The 24,387-nt window shown below is 45.6% G+C and overlaps 1 protein-coding gene across 6 annotated transcripts in view; it reads left to right on the forward strand.

Annotated features, from left to right (window-relative positions):
- ARFIP1 (ARF interacting protein 1) overlaps positions 1–24,387 on the forward strand; it is a 359,169-nt gene that overhangs the window by 290,767 nt on the left and 44,015 nt on the right. For all 6 annotated transcript variants that reach the window (XM_069242703.1, XM_069242714.1, XM_069242723.1 and 3 more), the window contains one exon: positions 1,792–1,966. In XM_069242703.1, the coding sequence (XP_069098804.1) occupies positions 1,792–1,966 (175 nt within the window). The remainder of the gene's footprint in view (positions 1–1,791; positions 1,967–24,387) is intronic.

Below are 24,387 nucleotides of genomic sequence, written 5' to 3' on the forward strand. Positions count from 1 at the left end.
GGTCAAATAAGACATCCAGATCCCGAATCGCTCAACCTAGTGATATGGCTCCTGAGGTAATAGAATTTGGGTATTTACAACTACCACAGCAATGTATGAATACTCTTATAGAAGCACATGCACCTACAACTAGACAATGCTATGCAGCAAAATGGAAGCCTTTTGTTTGCTATTGCCAAACACAAAACATTGATCCTCTTAAGCCAACAGTACAAGAGATTGTCTGTTACAGACAGCACATTTCTTTGTTTAGAATTCCAGTTATCAAACCATTTATGGAAGGACTTAAAAGAATCATTCTACCAAGGAATTCTCCAGCCCCATCCTGGAATCTCAACATTGTCCTCACAAGGCTTATGGCTCCACCATTTGAGCCACTTCACTCCTGTTCTTTACAATTCATCTTGTGGAAAGTAGCTTTTTTTACTCGCTATCACTTACCTTAGACATGTTAGTGAGCTCCAGGCTTTAACTTTGGAAGAACCTTTCTTCCAAATTCATAGGGAAAAATTGTATTAAGAACGAATCCAAAATTCCTTCCAAACGTAGTTTCACAATTTCATATCAATCAGTCAATAGAATTACAAGTTTTCTTTCCCCAACCAGATTCTGTGGCAGAGAGGGCTCTACACTCTCGTGATGTAAAAAGGGCTCTTATTTATTTATATATAGATAGAACCAAAGATTTAGGAAAACAAAACAACTTTTAGTGGCTTTCTCAGTGCCCCGTAAAGGAGAGCCTATATCTAAAGCAAGCATAGCTTGATGGGCAGTCAAGTATATTTAAACTGCCTATAATAACGCCAAACAACAATTACCTGTACCACCTAGAGAGCACTCCACTAGGAAGAAAGGTGCATCTATGGCATTTTTAGGTAACATACCTATAGCAGATATTTCCAAAGCAGCCACATGATCTACACCACATACCTTTACAAAACATTATTGTGTAGATGTATTTGCATGTCAACAAGCAAATGTTGGACAAGCAGTACTAAAAACACTTTTCAAACAATTGTAATTCCTACACGCTACTGCTTCATGGAGGAACTGCTTTACAGTCTATACACAGCATGTGTATCTACAATCACACATGACATAGAACGGAAAATATTACTTACCAGTAGACATCTGTTTGTGGTATGTAGTGCTGTTGATTCCCTTCTCCCTGGATGCGTGTGGACGTTGCAGTTTATTAATATGTAAATATTGTACATATGTAGATACATTGCATGGACATCTTTTCTATTCTATTCTCTATTTCACTACTTCACTCTTCCCCCCTGCGGATAAACAATCTAATAAAGGGCTCGATGCCCATGTGCAGTATTACCGAGAGGAGGAGTCCCTTGGTCCTGTGACTCGAAAAGTTTCTTAGAAAAAAAACAAGTTGTACCACTCCGAACCCAACTCTAGATGGAGAGATTATGCCCAGCATGTGAATCTGCAGCACTACATGCCACGAACAGATGTCTACCGGTAAGTAACATTTTCCTTATCATTCTATCTGTATTACTATAGTTTCTTCTTAAGAAGAACTGTAAAAGGATTTTTCTGGAGGCCTGACTAGTTCCAAGTTTAACAGGGGGCCTAGCTATTAAAGTTAAAAATATATAGATAAACCAGTGTGCTACCCCAGGGCTTTTCACTGTATGAACAAGTTGGCTATGTTACATTCATGATGTAGGAAGTGATCTTACATGTACAGTTGGTTAATAGTGTGAATGGTTCATTTAAAGTTCCTTATACTTGTCACGCACTGTAGCCCATTAATAATCCACCTTTTTTTAGGATTGAGTATGATGCATATCGCACAGATTTGGAAGAACTAAACCTTGGACCACGTGATGCAACAACTGTGCCAAAAATTGAGCAATCGCAGCAATTGTTTCAAGTCCATAAGGAAAAATATGACAAGATGCGTGGTGATGTTTCAATTAAACTAAAATTTTTGGAAGAAAATAAGGTAAGGTTTGCGCTAGTGTACTGTTTAAAACTGTGAAATTCCTTTGTATGCACTGTGGTGATAGCAGAGCATAGCTCTTATGCATGTGGGTCAGTGCTTAATTTGAGCTAGGGGGGGTCACCTGCACTCATTTTTGGGGACCAACACTTATTTTTTACTTCTCAAACATTTACCGAGTGCAGGTGTGGGAAGAAACTGAGGCAAAATCGTCAAAAAAGGAGACAGCGAGAATCTACAAGATAGAGATAAGGGGACAGGTGGTATCTGGAAATGGATCAAAAAGACCTGATCTAATAAACAGTTTTAGAATTTAAGCAGCATCTTTCCTTTGTAGAACATAGTACAAGCACATTTCTTTAAGACAGTGCAGTCCAATTTATGAGCCGTTCCAAAAGAAGGCCCTCACATCTGACTCTTTGTGACTTTATTAAATGATTTCCTGCTGTTAATATTTTACGTCTATTGGGTTCACCAGTCAAAACCCTTCCACCAGCTATCATAATGATATGTCTAACATTTGGGAAGATGTTTTGTTAGGTAGGCAGCTCACTGTTGTGGTATCTGCTTCAGCCTTTGAGCAAAAAAGCCAGTGATATCCTAGAGTTTAGCTTATCTCAAAGTCTTTCCGAAATAAAAATGCATTTTGAGAAGCTCCAAGCTTCCCTTTAAAACATAGTTTTTTTTTTCTTCCCATTTTTGTTTTTTTGTGTATTAAATAAAATATTTCATAATTTATGTATTAGGTATATTCTTATTTATGTGTTTTGTCTATTGTTTTGAAGTTGGAATGGTAGATATTGCTTAATCCGGGGTTCCCGCATTTCAGTTAATGATCCACATAAGTCAAAAGGTTAAAGCTTTACTTACCACCTGTTTCATGATCACAAACCTAAGAGAGGCCTGCAAGCCTTCTGGGCATAGGCCCCCTCCCCAAAGCTTTTAACATGCCTGTTTAGACCATAGGTCTGTGCTAGCCATTGTGCAATATGTTATCTGATAGAGACGTCTAGCTGCAGATTCCTTACCGTAGAATTATCCCAGGTGTCAGACTGGATCTGAAAGAATTTTTGTTAGCAGTACACTTGCGTGCCCATAGATGGCATTATTCCACTCCGCATGCGCCATCGGCATCATCCAAGCCAGATATGATGTCCGCAGCACTCATACAGGCACTATCCAGGTGCGCTGAAGTCAGTTCTTTTCTTTCTGCACTAGTCAACACAGATCGGGGTTGAGCTAGCTTTTCAGGCACTTTTTGGCTATACTTTTTCAATGGTTTGTTAAGGCTTTTTTGAGGTCTTCTTCCTGGTGTGGCAGGATGTCATTGGAGAAGGCCAGCTTCAAGCCCTGTGGCGCCTGTCACCTGCTGGTGATGGACCCCCTCCTTGTTTGCCTGTGGTGCCGCAAGCACAAACCAAAGTTGTGCTCCAATTTCAGTGCGGTGAATCCCACGGCTTTGACGGAGCGTCCCCAGAAGCTCTTGGCGGTCTGTCGTTCAACTGCGTGCCGGTCACCAGAAAGCTCCCGGGATTGGCAATAGAGCCAGAGGTCGTCATCCCAATTCAAAATCTTTGGGACATTCAGGAAGCGTGCTTCGACTTCTCCGGATCCATCGGCCAACAAGATGTGGGAGCGTCCATATCCTAAGCCTCGCTCCACATCTGAGCCTGCACCTGGGCTGACCCCGCGCTTCCCTGAGTTTTCAGAAGCCAAAGCACCCCCGCATCCCCTGGTCCCCCCCACCCCCAACCTAACTTAAGGACTTCTATGACACCATGTGTCTCATGTTTGGGTGGCCCAACCTCTCTGGCATGCCGTCAGGACCCGTGGGCTCTGCAGGGACCCTTATTGTTTCTGGGTCAGTGGCTCGGGCCCTGGAACAAGTGGGGCCCCAAGGATCCATTTCTGCATCCGAATCAACACCGGTCGTACCACCTCAACCAGTCCCGCTGCTGACATTCCCGGCATCACCAACGATATTCCCATCTTAATCCCCAATTCCGATACCGAGCTGGAAGAGCATCTCTTGATGCCATCAGGAGCTTTGCTTCCTGGATTGGATCCTCAGCCCTATTTCTATGGACTTCGACTCTGAGAGGAATGGGAGGGGTCACTGAACCCTGAAGAAGTCCAGCCTTATGAGCAAAATGTGGACTGGTGTGAGGAACTGGGTGAAGCTAGTGGCCTGGATACTTCCCCAGATGCTGGCATGCTTTCTCTCCCTACCATGGCTCTGGAGCAGGGAGCATCTTTTGCAGTGGTGTTGCAGAGGGCTACTGAGGTTCTCGAACTTCAGTTGCCCTCAGTTACGTTCAAGACAAATGTCTTGAGAGAGGTGCTTCAGCCGGGTGTCTCACCATCAGAACTGCTCCTCCAATTTAATGAGGCCGTCACAGATGCCCTTTTTTGGTACGTGGTCCAAACCCAACACAGGGGCTCCTGTGAATAGGACAATTAGCTGTTGCCACTCCTGCACACCAGGGGGACCCAAGTTGCTTCACACAACACCCCAGTCCTGACCGTTTCGTGGTCCAAGCTTCCACCTCCCATGTCAATGCCTCGTGTTCCCTACCGCTCCTCCAGATAGGGAATCCAACAGGCTTGAGACACTTGGGAAGTAGATGTTTTCTTCCGCCAGCCTTGCATTGCGGTCTGTGAACACCGCATGCCTTTTGGGCCGCTACTCCCACATTGTATAGGACAAGGTTTCACAAGTGCTGCCTATGGTCCAAGTGGCGGCTCAGGCTGTGCTTTCCCAAGTGGTAGCAGATGGAAGAGATGCAACTGAGTTCACAACTCGCTTTAGACTCAACACAACCAGCTCGCTAGGCAGAGCAGTTTCGTCAGCGGTGGCTCTTAGGCACCGCACCTGGGTATGTACTACTCGCTTTTCAGGGGATGTCATGTCTGCCTTGATGAACATGCCCTTCGATGGCTTCAGTCTCTTTGGAGACAAAGCGGACTCGGCTCTTGAGACATCTAGGGACATTCAGGCTATAGCCCGGTCCTGGGCTTATCTTCAATCCCTCACCATCCCCAGTCTGCTTCCTGCTCCTTTTGTGGCCTCGTAAGGGGTTACTAACAATGCAAATTTCCACCCAGCCACAGTGCCTCACATGCTACCCAGTTCCTCCACGGCTAAGGGTGCGGTATCCACAAGTCTCATGGATCAGACAGCCAGAGGTTAAGTCAGTCCACACAACATCATCCCTCCACTCAAGCAGCTGCAGCCTCCAAACCCTACTAATCTGCCTTTACACAATCACAGGCAATCAATTGGTAGCAGGATATGTCAAATTTTTTCCCCTCTGGCAGTCCATAACATATTGGACATGTGGGTTTCGTAGATAGTCTGAAAGGGCTACTTCCTTTCTCTTTTTTAACTACCCTTCCCCTCCATGCCACCATCTCAAGACGGGCTGACGGAGGAGAATCTTTCTCTTCTCTCTTGGCCAAGGGAGCCATAGAGACGATCCCAACTTTAGAAATAGGTTGTGGTGCTATTCCCACTACTTTCTGGTGCCAAAAAAGAAGGATGAACGCCTTCGTCCTATCCTAGACCTGCGGCCCTTCAACTACTTCCTCAAGAAGGAGAAATTTATGATGTTCACCTTGGCTCAGGTTCGGTCTGTCCTGGACCCAGGAGACTGGATGGTAGCAATGGACTTGCAGGACGCATATTTTCATACCCCCATACTGCCTGCCCACAGGTGTTACCTGCGGTTTATGGTCAGTCATGATCATTTCCAGTTTGCTGTGCTCTCTTTTGGCCTGACCAGTGCCCCCTCGGTTGTTCACCAAGGCGCGATGGCAGTGGTTGCAGCTCATCTGCGAGGACAGGGCGTAGCTTGGTCAGTAATTTCGGGGCGGTGTGGGATTCTGACTTTCGAACAATCATGCGGGCATATAATGTTAAAATACATTATATGATAAGCAGGGCGCATGAGAGGGGCGTATGTTGCAGTGAAAAGGGAAACTAATGTGGATTGGTAGGGGTACTAAGTGAGAGAAAACACATTATTTTGTAAAATACCAACATTTTTGAAGACGTTCAGAACAAAGGGGGAGAATTTTTGTGCATTTTTGTCTGCACGTATGTAAAATGTCTTGATTAAATTCAGACCTCACAATACCTGACTGAAGGCACCCATACCCACTGACAGTTTACCAGATAATACATTTATTAGGGGAGTGTAACACCCCAGTCACAACTCCAACCCAAAGCCACGCCCCTGGCAGAGATCAGGGGTGTTACTCTTCCCCTATCCAACGATTGACTGTTAAAGGAAGGCTCACCGCAGGCTGTCGTGCCCCACCTCCAGACTACGGTGAACCACCTGTACTCTCAGGGGTTTACTCTAAACATGCCAAAGTCACAGCTGACTCCCTCTCAGGTACTCCCTTCTCCCTTTCATCTGAGCTGTTCCTGACACAGTGCAGTTTCGTGCTTATCTTCCAGAGCGGCAAGTCCAGGATATTTAGGCTATGATACCCATGTTTCAGCCTTAATCCTGGGTTTCTGTAAGACCGACTCAGAAGCCGTTGGGACCCACCTGTGTCCTGCTTGCGCAAATGTACGTTGGCATATGCAGGCTCTACAGTGGGACCTTAAGTTCAAGTGGGCACAGCATCAGGGGAACCTCTCTGACATGTTTCGTATCTTGAAGGGAACTGTGAAAGATATGCAGTGGTGGCTAACAAACCGCGATTAGGTCAGCGACCTAATCCCTCTGTCTTCCCAAACTAGAACAAATGTGTCACTTCTGGGATGGGGCCACCATCTGGGAGAGGTGAAGATCTGAGGACTCTGGTCTCCCGCAGAATCCGGCCTCCACATCAACTTGCCGGAGCTCAGAGCGATCTGGCTGGCATTGAAAGCCTTTCTCTCCTCCATCAAGGGAAGGCTGGTTCAGGTGTTCACTAACAACACCACTGCCATGTGGTACTCCAACAAAGAGGGCCGGATGGAGTTGTGGACCCTTTGTCAAGAGGCTCTGGGTCTCTGGACATGGCTGGAACATCAGGGCATATCTCTGGCAGTTCAACAGATGGCAGGTTCTTCGAGTGCCAGGGCAGAAAAACCCATTTGAGGTTACCTAGCAGATCACGGATGGCATGTCCATCCGGAGGTGGTGCACGGTCTCTTTCAGCAGTGGGGGAGAGCCTTGGCTAGGTCTGTTTGCCACTGCCGAGAATGCGCAATGCCAGCAGTTTTGCACACTGGAGTTTTCAAGGAGACTGTCCCTCAAACGCTTTTCGTCTTGAGTGGAGATCAGGCCTCCTGTACGCCTTTGTGCTCATACTACTTCTGGCCAGAATTTTCAAGAAGATCAGGAACAACCGGGCCCTAGTTATTCTTGTGGCTTTAGACTGAGCATGGAAAATCTGATATGCCGAGCTACTGGGCATGGCCATCGATCCTCTGATCAGACAGCCCCTTCTGGAGGATCTAATGTCACAGCAGCATTGGAGGGTTCTCCACACAAACCTGTCCAGTCTCAGCTTTCTTGCATGGAGATTTAGCAGCAGCAGACAACAGCTTTTCACCTTCCGCCCGAAGTCTGTGATGGTATATTGGCAGTCAGATGTTTCTCCACTAAGATGGTATATGCCAGCCAGTGGAAAGAATTTGTAGCTTGGTGTTCCAGCAGAAACGTTGACCTTCGCTTCCCTTCCTGCTCCTCTTTCTCAGGTTCTTCTCCTTATTCTATCTCTTGCTTAGCAGGGCTCTGCTCGGGTACTCTCAAGGGCAGTCTTTCTGCTGTTTCTGCGTTCCTCAGATTGCCTGATCAACCCACTCTTTTCAAATCTCCTGTTTTACATAGAACCTTGAAAGGTTTGTATCATCCTTTCCCACTTCTCCTTTTATCATGCCTCAGTGGGAATTAAATCTGGTTACCACATTCTTAATGTGCACTCCGTTTCAGCCACTTAACAATTGTCCCTTACGGTTACTCACCTTCAGAACGGCATTCGTCCTGGCCATAACATCTGCCCACCGAGATAGCAAGCTGTAGGCCTTGTCAGCTAAGCCACCCTACTTATCGATACATAGTGTTGCTCCACACGCGGGCCTCCTTTCGTCCAAAGGTGGTCACGCCCTTTCATGTATGTCAGTCCATCACCTTATCTGCTTTCTATGCTCCACCTCACCTCTCCAAGGATGAGTAGTGTCTCCATCGTCTAGATCCTAAACGATTTTGTCATTCTATCTTGACCACACACAAGAGTTCTGTGTGGGCCACCAACTCTTGTGGGGTATAGTGGAGCTAAAAAGGTTTGTGCTATGCAGGAAAGGACCATCTCCAGACGGGTCATGCTCTGCATTAAAATTGGTTACGCATTGGCCATGAAGCAACCCGATGAGGGCTTTCGCGCTCATTTAACCAGAGCCAAAGCTGTGACCACTGCATTAGCAGGTGGAGTTCCAGTCCTGGATATCTGCCAGACAGGAAGTTGGCCCTCTCTGCACAACGTTACCAAGCATTACTGCATGGACTATGAGATCTTTTGTGACGGGCATTTTGCATGTTCAGTCCTGGACGACTTCCCCATCTGAAATTGGTCTGCAGACACACCTCTGCGCATTGTATTGCTTGGGTATCTATTCTAAGGTAAGGAGTCTGCAGCTAGAAGTCTCTAACAGATGAACAAGTTACTTAGCTTCAGTAGTGCCTTTTCTGGTAGAGACTATATCTTGATGCAAATTCCTTACCAACCCACCCTCCATGACTTCGAATGGATTTCTAGGGACAGGGCTGCTTCCCTTTCAGGGCCGTAGTTATCCACACCAGTGGTCAGTTTTCTTCATGGCTCTGTGGTTCTGGAGTGGAAAATTGTGAAAAGAATCTGACGTCGGATCGCTTGGATGGTGCTTACAAAAGTGTCGTGGATGTCACATCCGACACAGATGATACCAGCATGGAGGGGTGCAGCTCACGAAAAATCTTCCGGACCAGTCTGACGCCTGGGTTAATTCTACGGTAAATAATCTGCAGCTAGATATAGTCTCTATCAGATAAGTTGTTACCAAAGGTGAATAACTTCTTTTTCAGTACATTCTTGTAGAACGTAAATGTCGTCTGGAAACACTTTCTTTCACTGTATTTTGTAATAGCAGTTAATAGGCAATAGCTGTAATCATTTTCCTTATGCATGATTTCTTTCACGGCTGCTCCAGTTCATTTCGTCTTCACAAGTCACTTCACAGGCCTTTGAACCTTGTCAGTAATCTATCCTCTTTCCCATCATAACACCCTCCTTTCCATTGTATGTGGTGCTTAAAGCCTTGGCACAATGGATTTTCTGTGGTGGTCTTCACACTGGCTCCTATGTTGGGGATGGGCTGGGCTAATGAATTACCCTTTTGGATTTTGTTACTGAGTCTGGGTGATCTGTGCCTCTGTTTTTAGCCTCAAAGTAGCTTGACAGAGACTATAAACCTTTTTGACATGTACCTCTCAGTGGCCTGATCCTTCAGAAGATGTCAAACTTCAGCGTGGTCCCCATTAGAAGTCTGTAATATTTTTTGTCATTTACAGCTTAGATTTAATTATGAGATTGTGAATACATAATTCTGCTAATACAGTTGAAGTCCACTGATCATTTGGATGCCTCGGTTGGCATTGCTAGTTCCTTCCATGTTCGGTGTTTTAATATTAACAGTGTGTTTCCAGCACCGCCTCCAGAGGCACCCCACTTGAGAGATTAGAGAGGATATTATCAAATAGCAGCAGTTTCCCTGTGTTTACTGTGCTCTTCTAAAAAATAAATTTAAATTGGCAGGGAAAGCCCAAAACCAACCCGCTTATACTTCCACCTCACGTTTCAGGATACCTGCCTTTATCCCTGAACATTCATCGGCTGTCTTTAAAGGTTGAACAGGATGATAATTATTGTGTTCATCTGCCTGAAAGATAAGGTGAAACGATCCCAATATCATAACTTGTAAAATATTACTTTAAATGTGCTTTTAACAATAGGTAGCCAGTGCCTATTGTTGTGACCAAGGAGAAGAGATATGCATTCAACCTATCAGACATTATAAGCTGGGCTTGAGCTTTGCTCACTGGCTGCGAAGATCAGAACTGCTCTAAGGGAAGGCCTCTGTAAAGACTGTTTACATACCTGAAATGTGCAAATGGAACTGAATACAGCACCCACAAGAGAAAAGGAAACTCAACAACAGAAAGGTTTGGGGATGTTTGGCAGCCACCAAGTTAACACCCTTTCTCCTGTAGCCTGCAGCATTCCCATCCTAGGACTGAGATTCAAGGGCATTACTTACAGAGTGAAATCTGTCAATTACGTGTTGCTTCCCTGTGCTGCAGCTAGACTTTGAAGCCAGTGGTGATGTTTTGGTATCCTCTCATATCCATTCCCTTTTGCTTTCAGAGTGCATGCAAAAAAGATAAAGAAAATCAAAATATCCAACGGGGATATATCAATACTAAGTATCTAAGCAAAAAACTCAATTTTTTACTGAATAATAATTTCTTTATACCAAATATATCGATTTAGTCATAGTGTCAGCACATCACCTATGCACATAACTAATAGATACACACACAAACTATTTACAAGTCAAAAAACAAACTAAATATCTAAACCAGCATCGTGGAACGTCAAATCAAAATACAAGCTGCTAAACCATGGACAGGCAAGCAGTCGTGGATCCAGTTAGTGACAGTTGTAGGAGGGAAGAATCCTGTTCCAGTGCAGGGGATCCAACACTGGAATGAAAGTCCGATCCAATCTCAAAATTGTTCAATGCAAATGTTTCAAAAAGTTCCAACAGTCACTCCTTAGAACAGTCAACGAGTTTCGGCCTAAAAGACTACGGCCTCCTCAGGACAATGACTCCAGGTCGACTTCCCCTACCAAATAATTTTTTGTGTGATTTCAAATGGTCATTCCATCACTCTGAAGTGACTCAATGGCTGGGTGCAGCACCTTATAAAACTCTTATTTAAATCAGTGTTCACCACAGGCCCAAGCGTGTACAACAACTCTGTCTGGGCAAGTGTGTAACTCCTATTGACTAGGTCTAGTCAGCAGTGGAAAAGGGTTCAAGTGCGTATCCTGCATCAACCCCCCACCTGGTATACTTGTAACAAGAGGAACTGGGTGTAGACTGCTCGCATGCAAGGTAGGGGCTGAAAAAAAAGTGTGTCCCAAAACTCGTTCTACCTGTGCAATTTCCCATAGATTTTAGACACGACTACAGCCCAAACCACAGAACCAAATTAAACCAGATTTGGCAGAAAGCTAAATCTTGGTCTAGAAAGAGCTGGCCACAACCTGAGAGAAAAGTTGCGTCCGCCATTTTGTGAATAGGGACGCAGTTCCTGGGTGAGAAATAAAGTGTAAATAAGATATAAGGGATGAGGATATCCTAACCCACTGGGACTGATGGAGGGGGTCTGTGAGGGACCCCTTATGGGCACGAAATTTCCCCCAAAACATTTTTTGGGGGCATGTGAGGATCTGTGATCCACTGCAGCACTAAGCCCCCCATGTGAATCTGCAACAGATCTACAGATCCCAATTAAAAAATATATATATACTCGCATACACCTACCTTTACAGCAAAACCACTGACACCTCACTCACCCACCCATACAGCCACTGACACACCACTGAGAGACCCACACAGCCTCTTAGATAGCCACTCATACACTCCCGTCCTCTTACACACCCACAAAGTCACTCATACACCCACTCAGAGACCCAGAAAACCAAGGGGTAGGCTGCATTCTGGGGGGTGGCCGCAGGCCTTGCATCCAACCCCCTACCGCATGGTAATTAAATATTACTTTATGTAAAAAAATAAAAAAAAATAAAAAGAAATTCACTGAAAAAACGAAGGTTTCAGGAACAGCATAGTTAGGAAATAGCAGTAAAACAAAAAAGGTAGAAATTCACTGAAAAAACCCAAAGGTTACATGGATGTTATACATTTGCAGTGGAATTATTGATGAGAAAACTGTTCATGGCAGGGTTGCATATTATAGTTACCTTGGGGCACGAGTTAGTTCAGATAACTGTAACTGCTGAAAAAAAAAAAAAAAAAAAAAATATATATATATATATATATATATATATATATATATATTTATTTTACTGAGTGGCTGTCGCCACTAGGTAGTTATAGTTAGGACCTACTTTCTATTTAAAAAGTGTTTTTTACTTGCCTATATCTTTGGCGCCACTTGATGAATCTTTGCAGAAATTCCTACAAAATTTGCCAGTCCCGTCAGCTGCTGCTTCGAAAGTTTCAGGTTGATGTGTGTGTGTGGGGCTCCCAAAATACATTTTCCCCATTGTTTTTCCAAAGGAAAAAAATGTTTGACCTAATTACACCAGATTTGGCAGGAAGATAGGTCCTGGTCCAGAAAGAGTGCTTTTTTGTTTTGGTGTAATTCCGTTCAGTAGTATTTGAGAAATAAAGGGGAAGACAAATGTGTATCTAAGGACGCAAAGAAAGTGCAACTCCTGCCAATCTCGTGCAGAGATCTGATTGGCTGATAGCACTTCAACAACAGAAGCTGTTGAAGTGTTGTCAGCTATCTTGGGACTCTGCTTCAGCCAAGTCCCAAAATAAAAGTAACAAATAAAGAAAAGGGGCCAGGATACGAACACCCTGACCCCTTAGCCCCCCAGGGCTAAAAAGCATTTTATTTTTTATTTTAAGAGCAGATATGCAGTGGATCTGCAACTCTGCTAGTAAAAAAAACCAAAATAAAATTTTAAAAATGAAGCCTGGCCTACCACACTTCATCAGTTTAATGCCCCTGGTGGGCCCAACCTCGGGGGCTTTAAAAAAAATAATCTCATCCTCCATTCACTCCCCACTGCCCTTGGGACCGCCACATCCCCGGCGCTTTCATGTAAAATGTGGGGGAACGAGGGGTGCTTAGCCCCCTCCCGCTGCCCCGGGGACCACCACCTCCCCCAGGGCGTTGAGGTAATATTATGCCGGGGGCCTGTGCACCCCCTCGCACACCGGGGAGCACAACCCCTGGGGCAAAATGCATTGTATTTGTGGGTGGCACAGCCCCCTGCTGTTCAAGGGACCACCACCCACGGGGCAAATCTTCTTTTAAAAAAAGAAAGGGGGTCCCATCGCCTGTGGCTAAGTACTTTTTGGAGGGAGGGGGCCGCACTGCCCACCTCATGGAGCCACTGAAGCTCCTGGGGACCACCACTCCCCAGGGCCAGTTCCTGCTATGTCCCAGGACATAGCTGTTTGCTGTGGCCTGGCTGCAGCTACAGCCAAGCCACAGCAAACACTCTGCTGTTTGACAGCAGGACTTTTAAAGCAGGTTCAGGGGACAGAGATAAAATGCAGCCTTAAGGCTTCCCCCGCAGTGCCAGGTAGCCTGTAAGGGTATTTTAATTTTAAAAATATATTTATATATTTAAAAAATAAAATAAAAAAAAGTAGGGACAGCGGGGGAGCCCTTGAGGGCTCCATCGCTGTCGCACAGAGCCCATAAAGGGCAACTTAATAAAAAAAAAAAGTTTGTGACAATGTAAATAAATGAAAAAGTAGGGACTGCGGGGGAGTCCTTCATGGCTTCCACGCGGTCCCAAATAGCCCGTAAAGGGCTTTATAATTAAAAAAATAATTTAAAAAAGTAGGAACCACGGGGAAGCAATTGAGGGCTCCTTCGCAGTCCTAAATAGCCCATAAAGGGCTTAAAAAACTAATTAAAAAAAACACAGCTCACATAGCTCAGTGTGAAGGTTGCAGAACTTTAAGGGTTTGAGTCCAGCTGGACTAATTTCCTTTTTTTTTTTTTCTTTTTTTTTCTCTAAATAAAAAAAGTGTTTTATTTAAAATAATAAATACATTTTTTATTTTAAATTGAACACAAATATCGAATTCATTTTAAAACCTTGAAGAACTCTGTTTCCCTCACTTTCTTTTTTCCTTTCTCTTTCAATTAATTTCTCTCACTCAAACACACCCCCACTCACAGACCCACTCACTCATGCACCCACTCACAGAACTACTTACACCCTCATTCAAACACTGATGTACGCACTCTCACACCCAGACAATCTGACAGCCACTCTCACCCCCAGATACACCCTCTCACACCCAGAGAAGCTGTGGCCAACTCTCACTGCCCATGTCCAATGCGCTGTGCACATCGTGGTTTTGGTTGGTTAGGGGGTGTTGGCCGCAGGGTCTGGCTGCAGGCCAGGTCCTGCGGACAACCACCCTTGCACATGGTTGAAGGCTGTGCACAGTGTAAGGTTGGGTGCATCGTGGTGGTTGAATTAATGTATACTAATTAAAATTACTATGTGATAAAAACAAAACAAAGAAATTCACTTAAAAAACCAAAGGTTACAGGGACGTCATAGTTAGGCTCAGATTTTAACCGTACCAAACCATAGAAATTCTCCAGTTATAGTTAAAGTTAACTCAAGTAACTATAACTCCTACCCTAAGGTAGCTATAACTTGCGCCCTTGCCATGCACTGTCAGTTACCCCACAAATTACGGCAATCATGCCATCTTTCATAACATCATTGATAATATCAATGTAATATTTGCACTAAAGATTTTGGCAAAAAACGTGTGCATGGCGGGGACACGAGTTATAGTTACTTGAGGTAACTCAAATTATAGCAGGTGAATTTCTATGGTTTGGTATGGGTAAAATCTTAGCCGGACTATAAAGTCCTTGTAACCTCTGTTTTTATAAGTGAATTTCTATGTTTTAATTTTTTTTTATTTCCTAACTAGAACATCCCTGTAACCCTTATCTTTGCAGTGAATTTATTATCCATATATATATATATATATATCAACCAAATATGCCAGAGGATATGGTCTGTATCCTGAGTTCCCTTATCTCTGATTTACAAGTCATGTTATCAGATTACAAAAAGAGGTTTCAATCTGTGCCACAATTGAACATGCAAACGGCGACTCCTCCCTCGGTGCCTGCCACTCCAGTGCCACAGCCTAGGTTATCAAAGGACTTTCATGCAGGTTACTGACTCCTCGGATGAGGAGAGGGAGGAAGGAGAGTTGTAGGATGCGCATTCGGATTGGGACAACTATATATTGCCGACCCCTTCATCTCCATCACCTACCCCGGTGGATTCTCCCCCAGGAGATATTGGGGGTTTCCAAAATCTGCTTGAAATTTGCATTGCCCATGCCATCTAAGCAGATGGATTGTTTTTTATATGACTTCAAGGAGCGTTTTCAAAAGAGTATCCGCTCCATATCCATAGTGGGCTACATCTGGGAAGAAGGTCTCAAGGTAAGGAGGAATCCAGCTACGATGACAGCAGTCTTACCTAGATTAGACAAAAAATATAAGGCCCCAGAAGACACCCTGCTTGTCTCATTGGTCACCTGAAGCCAGACTCTGTCATAACCCAGGCAGCGCATAGGCATTCAAAAAATCCATTGAGTCCAATTTCAGCTCCTCCAGACAAGGAAGGGAGAAGGCGGGACAACATTGGAAAGCATTTCTCTTCTATGTCGGGCTTATACTAAGAGCAACGAACTAGATGTAAATCCTGGGGCGGTACGACAGACAGCCGGGGGCCGATATTGCTCCGTATCTGGACCACCTTTTAGAAGACTCTAAGGTGGAGGTGAAGAAGATCCTGTTGGAGGGGGAGTGCACCTCGGCTGAGGTAATAGATTGCGCAGTGGATATTGCGACCACTGCTTTTCGGCAGTTAGCTGGTGGGGCGATGCTACGACGTCAGGGCTGGCTTAGAGCGACTTCCTTTCGTCCGGAAGTTCAGAATAAGGTATTGGACCTCCCATTTGATGGGGAGGCTCTTTTGGGCAAGCATGTGGATGAAGCCCTGCAAGCTATCAAAACAGATACAGACACTGCAAGATCCTTAGGAACCCTTCAATTTAAAAAGATTCCTTTTCGTGCCTCCAGGGGTCGAGAAGTTCCATCACATAGAGGGAGTTACCAGAGCTTTTGTTACCCCTCCTATGCTACACAGCAGTTCCGACCTCAATATTCTCAGAGGCAACCACCTCAGGCGTCCTATTCTATACCTCACCCAGGAGTAGAGCGCATCAGAGCAAAGAGGCGGTTAGGTGCCAAAGTTTCAGGCTCTGGCTGCACCCCCACCAGGAATTCAAAAGGGGGAAGGATATCACACTTTTATTATAAGTGGGAACAAATAACCTCGGGCCAGTGGGTTTTAAAGATAGTTTGATATGGCCATACTTTAGAGTTCATTCAACGCCCACTTTCTCGACCTCCTCGTACCTTCTTTCAGAAGCATCTAAAACAACTCTGGCTGGAGGTCATAACTATGCTCAAGAAGAGAGCGATAGAGAGAGTTCCTTCTTTAGGAAAAGGCAGAGGTTTTTGCTCCCGTTTCTGGTGCGCAAAAACTGTGACTCATGGCGTCCCATCCTCGATCTCAGGGACTTAAACAAATACCTCAAACGTCAAACCTTTTGCATGGTCACATTGCAAGATATTCTTCTCTGCATGAATCACAGAGATTTTATGACGACCCTGGATCTGCAGGACGCTTACTTTCATATTCCGATTTCACCGGCCCACAGAAAATGTCTGCATTTCACAGTAGCCAGCAGCCATTTCCAATTCAGGGTTCTTCCATTTGGCCTTAAATCCGCCCCCAGAATCTTTACAAAGTGTCTAGCTCCGGTAGCGGCTTCTCTAAGAAAGAAAAAACTTCAAATCTTTCCCTATTTAGACGATGGGCTAATAAAAGCACGGTCGTATCAGGAAGCTCAAGACTCAGCGAGGGCTTGCATGGCATTATTTGACGATCTGGGCCTCACTCTCAATCGGAACAAGTCGAACATATTGCCAACAAGAGTGACAACCTTTTTAGGGGTGAAAATCGACACCATCAGGGGCAAAGCTTTTCCTTCGGTGGGGAGGCAAGCGAGACTCATTTATCTAACAAACAGAGTACAAAGAAGAAAGTCTTTCAGTGCACACCTACAAATCGCTTCTGGGGATGATGTCTTCTTGCATTCAGCTAGTCCCTTTTGGTCGACTGAGAATGCGTCCCCTGCAAGAGGAACTAGATCTTCAATGTATTCAGAAAGAGGGCTCATTCAACGACTTAATCACAGTAACTCCTTAAATGATCAAAGCGCTCCACTGGCGGGCAGACCAGCTAAACATCGCAGTCGGTCTTCCCTTTCTGCCTCCTCGACCTGCGCTAGTCATTACCACGGATGCCTGTAGAGGAATTGGGAGCATATCTTCAGAACCTTGAGATCAGCGGAAGGTGTACCAACTCCTTCTGGAAATATCACATCAGTTTCCTAGAGTTGAGAGTGGTTTTCCTGGCCCTGCAGGCTTTCCTTCTCAGGATAAGGCACTCGGCTGTTCTCATAAGAACAGACAATACTGCAACAATGCATTATTTAAACAAGCAAGGGGGAACGAAATCTCTTCTGTCTTGAGAATCGCAAACTATTTGGAACTGGGCCATTCGAAATGGCATCAGTTTACAAGCGGAGCATCTGCCAGGAAGACAGAACGAGACAGCAGACACCCTCAGCAGGCTGACCTCCTCCTGTCACGAATGAGAGCTGAACCAGGAGGTGCTCGACCAAGTTTTCAGGAGGTTGGGGAAACCCAAACTGGATCTCTTTGCAACTCAGCAGAACAACAAATGCCACTTTTATGCAATTTGGGTTCACCATCCTGGCTCATAGGAGAATGCATTTTCGAAGGCATGGTGCAGAATATTTGCCTACGCTTTTCCACCCATTCCCCTGATCTCAAGAGTACTTGCAAAGATCAAAAGAGAGCTTAGCAGATTCATCCTGAAAGCTCTGTTTTGGCCTCGCCAACATTGTTTTTAGAACTCCTCCTGCTCTCAGAGACAGACCACATTCCACTGAAAGTTTCACCACAGCTCTTGACAAGGAACGTGGGTCAAGTTTTGCATCCAGACCCCAAATCACTAAAGTTATCAGCTTGGCTCTTGAACACAATGAGTTTGCCCATTTAAATATTCACCCTGAATGTCGGGATATTCTTTCGAAAGCCAGAGCAGATAGCACCAACAAATCATACTCTTAAAATGGAAAAGGTTTTGTTTGTGGTGTCAAAAGAAGCTGATTGATCCGCTACTGTCGCCGCCAGAGCGAATATTGCCCTATCTCCTCCATCTAGCGTTGACGGGCTTAGCGCATGCATCCCATCAGGGTGCACTTGGCGGCCATATCTCTCTTCAGACATTCGCCGACATCGCCGTCTCTCTGGTTTTCTAGATTGGTCAAACAATTTCTCAAAAGGCTCTTTTGAGTTTTTCCGCCAGTAAGGCCTCCTCCATCGTCTTGGCTCAACACGGTTCTCTCTCAGCTTATGAGACACCCATTTGAACCAGTTCATAGAGCGGATTTGAAGCACTTATCATGGAAAGTAGCTCTTTTGCTAGCCATTACTTCTTCTAGACGGGTCAGCGAGATCCAGGCATTGACCATTCAAGAGCCTTTCCTTCAATTTAAACATGATAGAGTAATACTTCGTACTAACCTGAAATTTGTTCCAAAGGTGCCATCAGACTTCCATATTAAGGAACCTTTGATTTTGAAATCTTTCTTTCCAAACCCGCCATCTACGGCAGAAAGAGCTCTTCACTCGTTGGACATCAAAAGGAATCTCAAATTTTATTTGGAGAGAACCAACCATTTTTGAAAGACTACTCAATTGTTTGTCTCGTATAGTGCCCCGCGGAAGAGACAGGCCCTTTCCAAGCAGAGTATAGCCAGATGGATAGTAGCTGCTATAAACTTTTTTGTCACCAAGCAGCTGGTAAGCCTTCACATTCTTCGGTAAGGGCACACTCTACGGGATCTGTCTCAGCGTCCATGGCACTGTTTGCAGGTGTAGCTCTGCAGGACATTTGCAGAGCAGCCACCTGGAAAAGTACTCACACATTTATGAAGCACTACGGTCTGGATGCCATCCCTAAAGGAGATGTAGCGGTTGGTCAGGCGGTCCTGGGACATCTGTTCCAGTGATAGTAAGCTCATTTTACCTCCCTCCATCCTTCTTTTCAGATATGCACATTGCAAGGTTTTATGGTTGAATGTTCCATTTGCATATAGTTCTGATCGCACATAAATAGGGTGGGTGTGTGAGTGCTTGTATGGGTGAGTGGCTTTGTTGAGAGTCTGGATGGGTGAGCGAGTGGCTGTGTAGGTCAGTAAGTAGCTGTATATATGTGTGTGTGTGGGTGGTTGTAAGGGTGACTGATTGTATGAGTAGCTGTATGGGTGAGTGAGTGGCTGTGTGAGTGCCTGAATGAGTGAGTGGGTGTATGAGTGGCTCTATGGATGAGTGAGTGGTTGTGTGAGTACTTGTATGAGTCTGTGAATGGGTGTGTGTGGGTGTATGAGAGGTTGTATGGGGGTGTGTGTGTGTGTGTGTGTGTGTGAATGCTTCTGTGGATGATCTCATCACATCAGTGATGTCACTGACCTTGTCATTAGTCATATGCAGTGCATTGCCGGGGCGTACGTTTAAAAAAACGTTTTTATTGGTTTTCAAGACGCAAAAACCATAAAACATCCCCATGTCCCATACACATCTGGATCGACAGCATACATTCTCACATATTCTACCTTATGATAAGTATCAGCCGTTATGCAAAATGTGCAATGTTGGCACTGAGGATTATACATAACATCAACAGTGAATCTGTCCCCTTTCATTCCCTCTTGTACATCTGTGGTATAGTTAATCTGATGTTGACCCGTAAATATTTTAATGGCACATATGGAAGACTATAAACAACAGTTTTTGAATAAAATATTTCAGTGTGAATCAGAGTCCAGAGTAGGTAAGGTAGTAGCTGGGCAGTCCTCTTTTTGACTTATATAAGACAGCATGGTGTTTCATGCCCAAAGGTCTTTGTCTAGTTGTTCATCTGTGCGCACACATTTCATACAGAGTTCCTCTGCCCTTCCCTATTCACAAACATCTCTAAGCCACATTGTATGTTTAGGAGGCTCCTGATAGAGCCAGCAGGTGTCCAAGTGGCGCTTTGGTAGGGTAAGACAGAGGAGTGCTAATTTTCTACTGGCATTAGAGCTGGCCAGGCGCACTCTGGAGAAAATCTTTACCCGGTCTGCCTCCGACAAAGGATCCTGGACCAATTCTCTCCTGTGGGTCTGGACCCGTAACGGGGCGCCAGAAAATTCATCCTGTAGTGCTCTGTATATTTGGGATACCAGGCGTCGTCCCTCCGGTCCCTTGAGGAGTGTGGCGAGTGTAGCAGAGGTCAGGGTGACTCCGGGAATGTGGGCCATATCTTCCTGGCTGTCTCTGAGATTTTACAGTACTGTAGGAATTGCCGTGGTCCTAGGTGAAAGATGTCAGAAGCTTCCGTCATGGAAATAAAATGGCCTCCTGGGTAAAGATACTCTAGTGTGATGCAGCCTCCCTCCCTCCAATGTCGGACCGACATAGATTCTGCAAATTTTGCAGAATGGTTGTCGGGACCACAGAGGCATGTCAGGGCCATAGGGTGCTCTACCCTGATAACTGCGTTTTCCCAAACATGCGCTACATGTCGGATCACATAAGAGACATCTGGGGGTAGTCTGGTTCCCCTCATTAACATAGATGGTAACTCCTCTTCACAGGATCTCTCCAGCAACTGTTTCTCCCAAGAGGCATCCGTTAAAACCAGTATACAGCGTGTTGCAAGTGAGCCGCCATGTAGTATAATTCAATATTCTGTACTTCCAATCCTCCTTCTTCCCACGTGCGTTGTAAGGTGGAATGTTGGACTTTTTTACGCTTATCTGCCCATATCAGGTCTGCGATGATATTGTTGATTTTCCAAAACTATGCTCTGGGGATCATGTAAAAAGACCCTTGCAAGGTAAAAGGGCAGCGAGGGAGTATTGTCATTTTTGCTATAGTGATTCTCCCCATAAGGGACAGAGGAAGATTCCGCCAGAATTTCACTGAAGATTGGAGACTCTTTATGACTATACCTATATAGAGTTCATGAAAGGCTCGTGCACTGGGTGCCAGTCGAATCCCCAGATATCTTGCGTCTGTGATCTCCCATGGTATCACTAGTCGTGGGAGGGTGTTGAGTGGCCAGCCTGTCAGTGACTCCATGAGGAACAATTTCGACTTGGAGGGGTGAACTCAGAGGGACAAGACATTTTCAAACTCCTGCATTGATACCATAAGTTATGGTACCAAAACTGATGGATCCCGCAGATATACCAAGGTATCATCAGAGTATAGGGAGACTTCGTAAACAGTCCCACCTGTCGCGATGCCCCATGCATTCAGTGTCGGGCAAAGGTGTGCTGCCAATTGCTCCATAGCCAGCGCAAACAGTAATGGGGAAAGAGGGCATCCCTGCCTAGTTCCCCTACCAAGTTTAAAGATCGGCGAGACAGTCATCCCCAACTTCACCCTAGGACATGGGTTCGTATATAGTAGCTGTATCCACTGTACATAGGACGCTCTGAAACCAAGCTTACGCAACACTTGCCACTATACTGCCAATGTAGAGAATCGAATGCCTGTGCAATATCCAGAAAGGCCAATGCCATTTCCTCTGGGGAAGACTGTGTGTAATCATATACATGGGACAGCCGGCGTAAATTATGTAAGGTGCTGCGCTTTGGGATGAACCCGATTGGTCCGAGTGCACCAGGAAGGAGACATAGGGTTAAAGGCTGCGGGCCTAAACACCATTCAACACTTTAACGTCGATATTCAGTAGTGAGATTGGTCGGTAAGCCGATGGCACAGAGGGGTCTTTATTTGGCTTTGGAACCATGATTATAAATGCCTCACGCATTGTGGGAGGAAGCCGACCGAGAGTCAGGGAGTCCTCAAAAACTTCAAGGAGTCTCTGCCAGACTATTGCCATATTTACTGTAGAACTCAGCTGGGAATCCATCATTGCCCGGAGTCTTTGAGGTTTTAAGTAAACGGATTACTGAAGCCAACTCCTCCTTGTTAAGGGGGTGGTCAAGGGTCTTGCGGGCTACCAACGACAGCACTGGGAGAGTCATCCGTGTTAGATATGCGTCAGTATCTCTTACGTGTATTTAGGGTGGAGGGGCGTAGCAGGTTCTAATATGTAAAGGAAATACATCATTAATAGCTTCTTAGGAGTAGAGAGACGGACCTCTGGCTTCAGTAATGGAGAGGATAGGAGTGTTTGAGGTTTCCTGTCTTACCAGACGGGCCAATGTAGCTTCGGTCTGGTCGCCTTCAGCATGGAGACGCTGGCGGTGGGCCCATATATAATTATTTTTCTAGCCGCATCCATGCGTCTAGCAGTTGCTTACGGGTTTCAATCCAGTCCCCTAGATTGTCATGTCATGTCAGGAGTTCCTGTTCTGTTCTCCCCAGGTTGTTTTCAAGCGTGCATATATCCTTCTCTAATTGTTGTCTAACCCCATGAGATGTCCTAATACAGACACCTCCAAGGATGGATTTCATCACGTCCCATTCAGTGTCTCTACTACCTGAGGTGCCCCAATTTTCCCAAAAATAGCAGGACAGGGATTGCACGATCATTTGTTCAAAGGGAGGGTCCGCCAAGGCCTCTGCACGCATGCGCCACATTGGTATAGGTGAACGTTAGCCGTGGTGCTCCAGGTCCAGGAGGACCGGAGAATGGTCCGACAAGAATCTGCAGCAGGAGTAGAAAAAGAGAACTGAAATGTGGTGGGTTTGCGAACTCTCCACACATCACAGAGCCCCAACTAATTTAGCAGGGAGCAGAGGTCAGCAGTCGTATGTGGTTTAGTGTGAAGCCTAGGCGGTGATCGGTCTAGATCCCCATTAAGGACACTATTACAATCTCCTCCTAAGATGATCTCAGCATTGAGAAAAGGAGCGGCCGCCTGTGCTACTTACGTGTAAAAGGTAGGACAGTCCAAGTTAGGGGCGTACGCGTTAATCAAACAAAATTCATGGCCATTGAGCAGACCATACACAATTACAAAACGACCTTCGGGATCTGTAACATGCTTTCGCTGTGCAAAGGGAACACCTGGGGCTATCCAGATCAGTACTCCTCTAGCAAATCCATAATAGGACATAGCTTGTAGTTGTCCTTTCCATTTTTTATTGAGAGACTGGATACAGTCTCCCCAGACCTGTGTCTCCTGCAAAAATGCTATGGAAGACCTATAACATTTTAAATCGGCATAAATCCGCCTGCGTTTCTCCAACTGAGCAATTCCCCTAACATTCCATGTTATTAATTTAGTGTGGAGGGCCATCTCAAGTGGGAAAAGTGTGTGTATATCTTCTGTTTGATGTCCCTTCCCCTCCTGTTGCCCTGCGGGTAGTGTAAATGAAAGCCAGATGTGGAGGAACTAGTTTCTCGTGGATGCACGGAACATGAACTGTTGTCTCAGAACTCATTTCCCAGTCCCCAACTATAAGTTCCCAAGTCCGTCACTCTCTGGCCGGCCCTACTAAGTGCACCCACCTACCCTGTGACCAGCGAACCCATAGTAAATGCCCCATTACCCAATTACCCGTAATCAACTAGAATTGAAAATACAGCTATGCATAAACAGTAGGTCCAGTTTTAGTTGCTAAGCTAGAAGGGGGGATCTCAGAGGGGTGCTACACACTCATGTCTCAGCTCCCACTCCGTGTCCTCTCACTCGTAAGTGTAGGCTCCTGCCTACTCGGGACCAGTGCTAACAAGGATCAAAGACCAACATATGCACAAGTGTCATTTACAGCAGTCTCATTGAGTGTGCCCCCGGGCCCTCACGGGGCCACCTCCAGAGAACATAAAGGCATGAAGCAGTATTTTGACTGCGGACCCACTATATATGTAGTTCCTATGGAGCAGTATTCCGAATACCAACAATCCTCACAGTCAGGCACCATCACCGATGTCATATGATGATCCAGGGTCATCAGAGCCCTGCTGGGATGAATCGTCCGGTCGACTCCGATCTCCCGCAACGTACTGTCTGGGCATACTTTAATCATGCTCGGGAAGCGGTCATCCACAGTCACCCTCCCAGGAGGCAGCCCACGCCCAAACAGAGTCGCCGCCCCGTGGTCGAATCTCTGGCTCGTCACGGCTGGTCCCGGTCCAGTAGCTGCAGTAGCGAGTCAAGCCATTCGCTCGCCTCTGAGGAGTTATAGAAGAAGAGTACTGTTGCCCCATGTTGGACACGTAGCTTGGCAGGAAATAGCAGGCTGTAGTTCTGATTTCTAATGTGCATGCATTGTTTAACTGCTTGAAAGGATTTATGTAGATCGTGCATCGGCGGACCATGGGCTCTCGTCCACTGGAGAATTGCGTCCCTATTGTGAAAGTTGAAAAGACGAGCAATAATCACTCTAGGTGGGGCCCCCGGTCTGGGATGAGGGGCCAGCGGTCTGAGTGCCCTTTCTATGGTGAAGAAATTT

This window comes from Pleurodeles waltl, chromosome 1_2 (genome assembly GCF_031143425.1).
Source record: "Pleurodeles waltl isolate 20211129_DDA chromosome 1_2, aPleWal1.hap1.20221129, whole genome shotgun sequence".
NCBI classification, from domain to species: domain Eukaryota; kingdom Metazoa; phylum Chordata; class Amphibia; order Caudata; family Salamandridae; genus Pleurodeles; species Pleurodeles waltl.